This window comes from Branchiostoma floridae, chromosome 13, assembly GCF_000003815.2.
Source record: "Branchiostoma floridae strain S238N-H82 chromosome 13, Bfl_VNyyK, whole genome shotgun sequence".
NCBI lineage: Eukaryota > Metazoa > Chordata > Leptocardii > Amphioxiformes > Branchiostomatidae > Branchiostoma > Branchiostoma floridae.
Window position 1 is genome coordinate 15,225,991 of NC_049991.1, and position 10,036 is coordinate 15,236,026.

Below are 10,036 nucleotides of genomic sequence, written 5' to 3' on the forward strand. Positions count from 1 at the left end.
TAAGACAAGGGTAAACAAACACCTGTCTTCAGTATCCAGCACTGTAACCCAAAACGCCTAAGTGGCTCCACGAGCCTTGCTTTGTGGTGAACTTCAAGTAAATATAAAAAAAATCATAGCAAGAAATGCGCTGTGCTGATGACATGGTTTGACTCAGGGAATTTTCATTTAACTAGAAAGGTGCAATCAAATATACCGGCAAATGCATAATATTTAGCTTCATGATCACATAATCCAGCCTAGCAAACTCCTGCTCCATCTGTCGTTCTTACTCAAACACACTCATATATTGTGACCAGCCCCTCAAACTGTGCCCTGCCACTTGCTACATAATGTAATCACCACAGGGTATCTGCTACTTTACCAGCAACCATGGTGACAGTTATCTTGTGTGAACTAATTTGTTTGGAACGGAATTAGGTGATTATTCTGATCAGTATACGTACCACTAATATTTCATATGTATGATTTCCATTTCTTTTTGGGACGTTGAAGCAACGATAAGTAGAACATATACAGGTCCCAGAGTTCGGACAGAATTAACTATTTCCCTTCACATCGATGCCTACGAAATGTTCCGGTACAACAGTGACGTCAAAAGCGCTTTTGAATTCCCAGCTAATTGAAGCCGCGAGGGCAACGATGTACCGGATTGAGCACTGAATACTGGATTCTCAACTGGCGGGTTTCCAAAAGGTGCTCTGGAGGGAATCTCTAAATGATGACTCGATGAAGTTTAGGCATCCAGAGAATGAGAATAAGCTACGAAAGTTAGTCGAGACACTTGATAAGTTTTTAATCTGGTCAGACGTTTTAGATAACTTCCGCTGGCGATCGTAACTTTTGTATCGAGTACTAATCTCCAGGCAGATTTACCAGTGGCATAAAGTATTATCAAAGCTGGCTAAGGAGTACAGCTGGCCAAAGGGTGTCATCAGCCACTGGGAGCAAAACACACACCTAGGCCGGCTTCATTCATCTGGCAGCTTTTGATACTATATCTTATGCTACCGTAGGATCTGCTTGAAGATTAATCGAGTACATCACGATAGCCATTTGTATTGTTTCTGTACCTTTCCAGGCACGATCCGGTCGACTGGCGCCTTCACCATTGCCAGCCTGGTCATCAAGCTGTTGGGCGGGATCATCAACATGGGAGCCTTGTTCGACAGACGCCGACTGGTGCTGAGTCTCATCACCGGTGTCGTGGATGTCATCGCAGGTAAGTTTGTTTATTAATCTTATTTAGATCTCCATTACTTATATATTGTACCACTATTTTTCCTGGAGTCCGCAACAATTCATATACAACTAGAAAGGCCGACATTTGCTTGAGAGCAAATACAGCATATTTCAGCCATCTCCCTCTCCATGCAAAACAATACACTATTCCAAAATCACCCATGTGCAAAAATGGAACACTTTTGTTTAAGTCACTTCTACTAATGACACTTTAGCCCAAAAACGAATCTTAAAAAATTCCCAGTGCAATAATGGACTCTTCCAGTGCACCCCCAAAACATGAATAAAATCATTTTAAAGGCAGATATGAAAAAAATGGAAAAAAAACGCCTAAGGGTATTGGCTTACTCTACCCTTGTGCCGAATTTCAAGTCATTCGGTGATGATTCGATTTGAAGATTTGACAGGAGAAAGAAAGAAACATTTCGAATACAATATATTTCACCATACCTATGGTATGGCTGAAATATAATAAAATGAAACATAAGCAACAAACCCAATACAATTTGTGAACAGAAAAAGGAACAAAAATCAAATCGAGGGTAACGTAAGCTGAACGGAAGAGACCAGAGGTCAACATAAAATATCAGAACCTTTATCTGGGGAGTTTGTATGCAGAAATAATGATTAAAAAAACATAATTGACTTAAATAAACTGAATATGCATAGTGTCAGAGATGCCGTCAAGTACCAGAATTATCAACCCAAGATCGAGGTCCCCAAAAGTTGGCTTTCTCTATAACTATCGTAGAGTTGAACTCATTGCCATCAAACACAGAAAGGGCATCCTAATTTGATAGATTAATCAATGCTTGCATCTAGATGTGCAAAGGTTAGACGTGACAAGCCGTTCATTAGTGTATTGTAACCAGTTGCTGCCGCGCCATGTGCTTGCGACTTCTTTCCAACTCGATCGTTAGAGGAACAGTGTGATATCAAACGTATTTCGTCTTCCAACGCTTTTAACACACAGTTGTGAAACTTGTACGAACTTTGATATGCTGCATTGAAACGCGAGACTGCAGCTGGAAGTATGTAATAAGATTCTGGGCCGCTCACTTAATCAGAAATTACGCCAGTGTGAAACCAGACAGCGAAGTGAATGAAGATTCATGCTCTTTGGTCTGGGCTGCATTACGGGAAAACCACAAATGGTTTCCGTACAAGACATCGTCTGGAGCAGGCAGAATCACTCCATTGAAGCAGAGTGGTTATTTATATCGACTTCAAAATCTTGGTAATGTGCGCTAAAATACGACTGCCTAATGAGCGCAAAACTTTTCACCTCGCTAAAAGGGGTCTGGTGTTGAGGTCGCTCCTAATGTACACTGTAGCAGGTTTCCAAGCTGATCAATATATTCTCTGTAACAGCAGATATACTAGTAACAAACAGGTGCAGCAGAGACAACACCATAAGGACATGCTCTATCCACCATACGGCACTCAACACGACGGGATGTGACTGAATAGCTAAGTGGCCATAAAAGGGCCGTTATAGAAGGACCCAAACAGGGTCTAATAGTAATGTGCAATGTATATCAAGCAATGACCTTTTGTGACGCCCTGTATAGTACATTGTCTGTACAATTACGAATACAAATACGCAGTCTTAAAAGAATTTACGAAGTTTTTCCGCTCATTTCAAGATAGCCATATTGTAGCATGAATTTGAAGCTGAGAACAAAATAGTATACAAATTGTATGAGTTGATAATCATATGAATGAATGAATGAATGAATGAATGAATGAAAGACCTTTATTGTACATTCATGCCTCGACGGGCTAGGTACAGGTCACTGATCATAGAATTGTACTATTCTATAATCTATGAACCAAAAGCATCCATCGTCATATCGTTTGGTGAGCTAAAAAAAAGGTACAAAACCTTCCAGATGCAGATCCCTAACAATGACGATCCAATATGGCGGCTAGAAATTCCTTCTAACGTTATTTTGAAACGAGCGAAATAACTCGAAAGAATGGTAAGTAAGGCTTGCTGCATATTTTTCATTAATGATTGTATGGACAATATATAGAGGGCGTCACGTTGGGTTTTGTCCCATTTACACTGCATATCAGACCCCATTTGGTTCTTTTAGGCCCTTTTATGTCATTTTAGATGTGAAGATGACGTTCAAGAGCTTACCTAGTCGAAAAAAATGTCTCAGAAGATGTATATCTCTCCCTTTTTCATAGCAGACGCCGCTGAAAAATTGATATGATTGTATGTGAGTAAACCAGAGCCTCCAGGCGCTCTTCTACAACGGAACGGGCGATGTGTAAGTGCGATAGATACCGTAGATCACGAAGACATATGGAGTATTCGTGTAGAATGTATCTCATCTGCAGTCATAACTCGCCGTTGGGCCTGTGCCGGCTTTCCTATTACACTTCTGCCTTTCGTTAAATTTTCACGTCTCGTTTCGGAAAAAAACTGTCATTATTTTCTAAAGATAGATACATTTGTAACAGTAATGTACCATTTTTGAGAAATCCTGCCATTTCAGTTTGCACATCCATGGCCATACATCAATGATGTAAGTGCCAATCCAGTATCACAGACGCACACAGTTCAATCGCACGCTCTGACGATAAAGCTATCAATATCGGGCTTTTCGGAACGTCTTGGATGGATACAGAAGATAGAACTTGAGAGTGCTTTCGGATTTACAGTGAATTTCAGTGAACGTAAACTTCGCCGTCATGATTCTTATGGCTAATCTTAATCATTCTACATCGCGACTGGATGATGTGATCTAAGCCAACAATATCGATTGCATGTGTTATATCGGGGAAAGGTATCTGCCGCGATTACTGCATTAAACTAATCAGTAGACTTAGCAATTATTCATAGTTATATCTAGGCGCGCTGGCTGTTGGAATCCGCTGTGAATAATAAACAGACGTCTGAGTCACACCTACTGCAGACTATCCGCCATCGTCTGAACGCTTTAAAACTTAACGCAGAAGCTTCAACCTTGGAATGCGTCTCTGTAACCCCACCGGTGTTCACCACATATTTCATTCCAAGTTTGTTTGGAACTTTGTTTATTCATGAAAGCTCAAATCGGCCTGCAGGCCGCTTTTCATTGATGTCATGAGGGAAGCTACGAAGAGGCAGACAACGTATATAACAGAAAAACAGTTAACGCCATTAAAAGTCCTAATGAGTCCTATAAGTCTATACATACAATTTAACATACATGGAACAAAATACTAGAGTCTTAATAGCGAGAGACCTGATTCGAGTCCATTTATTTCGGTCCTTTCTGTTACTTTAAGAGTCTCTGAGTCTAGACGTTCAGAATATTGTACGATGTACATTCACATCTTTTCACATCCCTTTCTTATGTCAAATTGAACAAATTACATCTTATCTTTAAAAACGACTGGAATCAGATGTCCCTACCTACCACCCTTCATGATATTGTACGATATAAATTCACATCCTTTTTCTTATGTCAAATTGAACAAACTACATCTTATCTTTAAACAACTGGAATCAGATGTCCCTACCTCCCGCCCATACCCAACAGTTCGCATTCTGTTCACGTTTCACGAAAAGAGGCAATAATCCCCATCGTGGGGTTCGATGGGCGAGGCGGCACGGCGTGAATTGAAGGAATGCCAGAAAGGTATAGAAAGTCATTATCAAAGTGTCCGGTGTGTAGTGGGGGCATCATCCTGACCATGGACCGCGGGCCCCGGGCAAAGCCTTACATTTGTTACTGTCATACAGAGCGCCTCAGTAACACACACAGTGATAGAAGCAATGATAGCACAATCAATAAACATGAAACACATTCAGCCAAGCCGTAATCCGTTCTGCTAGTAACTGTACTTCTTCAAAATATCAATTACCATATAGGGGTAGATATTACCAGACATTGTTACAGTTTATAACAATGATTATTTTGATGTGAATTCTGAATTCCTTGGTCTTATAACAGAGATTCAGTCAGACGATATCAGGGTGTAATTTGGCACGTTACGTGGACGAGTTAGTGCCTTTCCAAGAACATAGTTTACTACATCAGTGCATTTTCCAAGAACATAGATTACTATATCAGTGCCTTTTCCCGAGAACATAGATTACTATATCATCATCTAGTGGTATTTGTATCACACGAGGCATGCTCAGACCTCCATTTTCCTCGCCTAGTAGGCTCAGGGGAATTTCAAAGGTAAAAGCGGTGGAAGTATTCTAGTCGGTGATGTAACCAGGTTGACCATTGAGTCTACCCTCTGCAGAGCCTATTAACTCCCAGACAGGAGTAAATCCCCATGAACCGCACACTTCATCACTTTCCTTCATGCCAATCCACGCTGAAATATTTAGCCCTTTGGGGAACTTTGTTTCCGTGAACCACTCACCACTCCTTGGGTCTAAATGCCCTTGAAAACCGCGGCTGAGAATTAGGTGTTCCTTGCGGTAAAAAGGCCGATGAAGTGGAAACATTAACGCCGAGGAGAAGACTTCATTCCATGTACAACTGACCAAGGATACCCGCTGAGCCTAAAGTGTATGGCACACTCTTACAGTTCAAAGCTTTTTCAGATGGAAAATATTCATGAGACTTCAGTCTACCTACATTTATGGCTTTTGCTTATGAAAGCAAGAAATAAGCTGGGAAATATTGGTCCAAGGCTCAGCGGTACTTTATAGTTTTCCACAGATGACTGTTGATTCAGGTATACATGGATTTGACAGGAAATTGCAGCAGGAGGAATAAGCTTGAAGGGTACTTTCGAACCGTGAAGGCAACATGAGATCTAGAATGTCTGATTGCTTTGCTTCCTTGATATCGTGCAGTAAGACCCCATTCTACCAGGGAGGCGACCTCGCTGCGATTCCACTGCGACATAAAATTTGACAGAGCGCTCAATGGATTTCATGGATTAAAACTTTTATTGCGATTTCTGTATTTTCAGCCATACTTTACATTTAACACCACTATTGTATTGCTTGGTGATAATGCACGCTCTAACTTTCACCACCCTCATTGCGGCCTCCTGCGCCAGCTTTTTTGATAAGTATAAAGATACTTTTATTTCCTGTAGTTCCATTTACCACAACATCAATGTTTCAGATGAGCAGTGCCCTTGAATCTGCAGGAAGCCTCTGGCTCGGTCAATGCTGTATAATAAAACGGACTGTATGGTGGAGATCACGGCCTCTCAGCAGAGTAAATGGACACTTCGGCGACTACAATGAACATGCCCCCTCGGGTCTTTTAAGATTCTTTTCGGATCGCTGCTGCTCATCCCCCGCTATAGAGGACTGAGTAACTAACAGTGGAGTAATTTCCTCTGGGCTGACTGAAGGCAGAACATGGCCGTGATCTGCCTTTGATGACCAACTGGCTCAAACTTGAGCCGCGGCAGATGTAAAGTCCAGATAACGTCCTGGACACCGAAACAGCTTCCACGGGCCCCTTTTGACCAACGCCGGTGAAAGGATGTTATCTAAATAAGTAAATAACTGCAAATACACATAATTAGATTATCTAACTTGCAATGGGCAATTTCCTCCAGTTGTGGCTTATGTTGCAATTTCTGGACCTCACACGAGATTTCCCCATAGACGTTGCAGTGGACTAAAAGACCGTTATTCTATGTTGCAACCGGCGTATTGTATCTTCTTACCTTTGGTTACTAAACGTGCAATGTACCAAATCGCCATGATACATCTGTACATTCAAGATTCCTCGCGACGTGTAAATCCTGTGATCCCAGATATCGGCGAAGCGTCAATTGACGGTTTTTGGCTTAGGTAAAGTTTGCAGCCTAAGAAGTCTTTTTCTCGGTTCGATAACAATGGCGGGGTCAAAGTAAAACAGTAATTATCTTCCCCGCAAACGTAACCACCCCAAAACATGTCGATACGGGACTCATACTGACTTGTATGCGCAGAGCTGTGTACTGGCCTGTAATTAATCTCCAAGCAGATCCTACGGTGCCATAAGATAGTATCAAAGCTGGCCAGGGAGTGTAGCCGGCTAAGGGAGTGAAACGGGCACCGGAGTTTGATACTATACATTACGCACCGTGGATCTGGTTGGAGATTAGCCTGTAATGACAACAACACAACACAACGCAACTTAGCATTGCTTCCCTTTGTCAAATGTCACTATCTGAGTGGCACATCCTGCATCGTCATGTAGTATTTTCTTTAACTACTTCCTCTTCTTTCTCTTCCGCAGGTCTGTGCAATCTGGTGGGGCTGATCATCTTTGTTTCCATGCTGCACAAGCCTCACGGAGATACCAGCAACTCCAAGTACTTTTTCGGCTGGTCCTTTTACTGTGCTGCAGCCTCCTTTGCCGGGATGGAGATTTCGGGGGTATCAGCGGTGTACTGGTATTCGAAACGAGAGAGGGATGCTTGGCGTCATTTCTGCGAAGAGTCGCCCGCGAAGGAAAAAAGCCTCTTCGCAGAGAAAATTGACAGTCTCAGGCATAGGACAGAGAATGCCAAAGAGTGGCCTCCATACGCGGTAGACATCGACGATACAGCTGCTGCATCCGGGGATATATCCACGTACGAGTTACCGCTGCGAAATTTCTCGCGAGACCCCACGAGACAGACGTACGCGTCCAGTCAGCCCATGCTGGCAGACTATCCCACAACCTCTCGCGCGGGGGACGTTTACGTCTGTGCACGTGACCTGCTGGACTACAGGCGGCAACCATCTCCTCCTGATCCCGATATAAGTGCAAGACGGGCATCCTTTGGTCAAACTAGACACTTGTCCATAGAGGAATATCTGGAACAGAGGTCTCCCGGGTTTGAATACATTGATCCTTCGTCGCCAGCTTTCGATTTTGAACCACCGTCTCCTCCTGGCATGGACCTGGAGGCGTCCCCTGCCATGTCCTGTACGTCCAGGCACACGTTCCACGGGCGCGGCTCGATCACGGAGGACTACCTGGAACCACCTACGCCTGAGCCCAGATGTACCCGGGCAAACCGTCGGTCGTCACTGCCCAGGCAGCATTCAACTCCCGTGTATCCCTTTCCTGAGTACATGGATGTTCCGATTGACTTTCTACGAAAAACCACGCCAGTTTAAAGTAACTATTGAAAAAATGCAAGAACTAGGGTAACCATGGGACCAAGAAGCATCACACGTGACCTGTCCGTCCGTGGGCTGGCAGTATCCGCCAGGGAGGCCGATCAGGTGCGGTCAAAGTCGTATGACCAAAGGTGCACGTACGTAGAAACCGCAGCGTCGCATGAAGAATTCATCTTAGACTGTGGTCATCAGACACGTTGTGTTGACTGTCCTTCAGTTATCACCATTGCAAAGTACACTGTGCACCGCTTCATCGATACATCTGAAACGGCTCCATCCCTCTGTTGTTCCAACGTGGAAAGTGCTGCATAATGCAACAGCGACGGTGCCAATTCCCTTCGCATTGCTCAAACACTGAAGCTGTTTTGAAGACTGAGAAAGATTTGAAAGTATCATGCAGCTTGGCGCTGGCATTGCTGGCATTACCCTCTGCTCTATTGATGCGCGATTTTCAAAAGCTTTGATACCATTTCATTGTGCAGTGAAAAGAAATAGAGATCATGAAGGATGAACATGCAATTTTATAGTCGGGCGGTAGCTGCAAAGCTGATCCCTCTGTGAAGTCCCCGGATCACCGAGATCGGATTGCTGCCAGTGCAACTTTTACAGGGTTCAACCTCTGACTCTTTGGTCAGTTACTAATAATAGACTAGAGTTAGAAGTTAGAGAGAGAACCTTCGAGGTGCGACGGCAAGGACTCTTTTGACTTTGTGATAACTACTGCATAAGTTGAATGTAATTTAAGCATTGACAATTAAAGTATTGACCCCATTCCAATGTTGGGATCACCATGGCGATATTTGCGAAGTCTGTAAATTGTAACCGCATGCTTGTTTGTATCATTTCATTTTTCTCCACCGTGCCTGGTATCGGAATTTTCTAATAAGAATCTAGTAATTTGATTGACAAATTTTATATGTATCTATTTAAGATCTATTCTTAAATGTGAGCGTATACCGAGTAGTAAGTGTGCAATACAATAGATATAGAGATGGCCCCTTGTAGAATATGATATGTTTGTGAGCCTGTCTGTGGAATTTGGTGCTACGTAACTAAATAAGTGAAGAAAGGCCTCCCTTCTTATACCAAGCATGAACCCTGTCCTGCAATGCCAAACGGTCAAACGACAATGAAAGGCTGACCACCTACCTAATGTTTATACTAAGTTGGACCTAAAACGTAAATCTTGGCAGTTGAGTGTTGGTTTTACGAGCCTGTAAATCGGTTGGTTTCAGTTTGATGAGTTCAGCAGAAATCTACTTTATAAGAATTTCTGATGCCATAAACTGATTTTACAATCCACGTTGAGTGCTTTGATAGGCTCTTCTTTCTGGGTGAATGAACTAGATGTATTATCTTTAGCGTTGAAATACCAACGGAATTATAGTAACCAGAAGAACTAAGAAGCTCTGGGAGACTGGATAAATTTGGGGGGGGGCTTGTGGAAGAGAAAACTTAAGGGAATTTCATATTTACATATTAAGTGAAAAACTATTAACCTGTCTGATCTTCACGAGTCACATCATGTTGATTTTCAACCAAATGGACTAGTTTAAATCTATGATGATGAAATCTATAATGATATTCGCCAAATAGCAATTACTCAAGCAACTGGATAAGACTTTGGTATTTGGCGTATCTTATTACCTCGATGTCTAATCTTCATCGACATATAATGATATCGTTGGGGAGACAAAATTGCTGCCGTGCTGTGCGTAT

General features: G+C 42.6%; 1 protein-coding gene across 2 annotated transcripts in view; it reads left to right on the forward strand.

Moving 5' to 3' along the window:
* Positions 1–9,619, forward strand: part of LOC118429767 (voltage-dependent calcium channel gamma-3 subunit-like) — a 46,096-nt gene extending 36,477 nt beyond the window's left edge. For both annotated transcript variants that reach the window (XM_035840399.1, XM_035840398.1), the window contains 2 exons: positions 1,082–1,222; positions 7,446–9,619. In XM_035840399.1, the coding sequence (XP_035696292.1) occupies positions 1,082–1,222; positions 7,446–8,314 (1,010 nt within the window). In that variant the 3' untranslated portion in view covers positions 8,315–9,619. The remainder of the gene's footprint in view (positions 1–1,081; positions 1,223–7,445) is intronic.
* Positions 9,620–10,036: the final 417 nt, after the last annotated feature.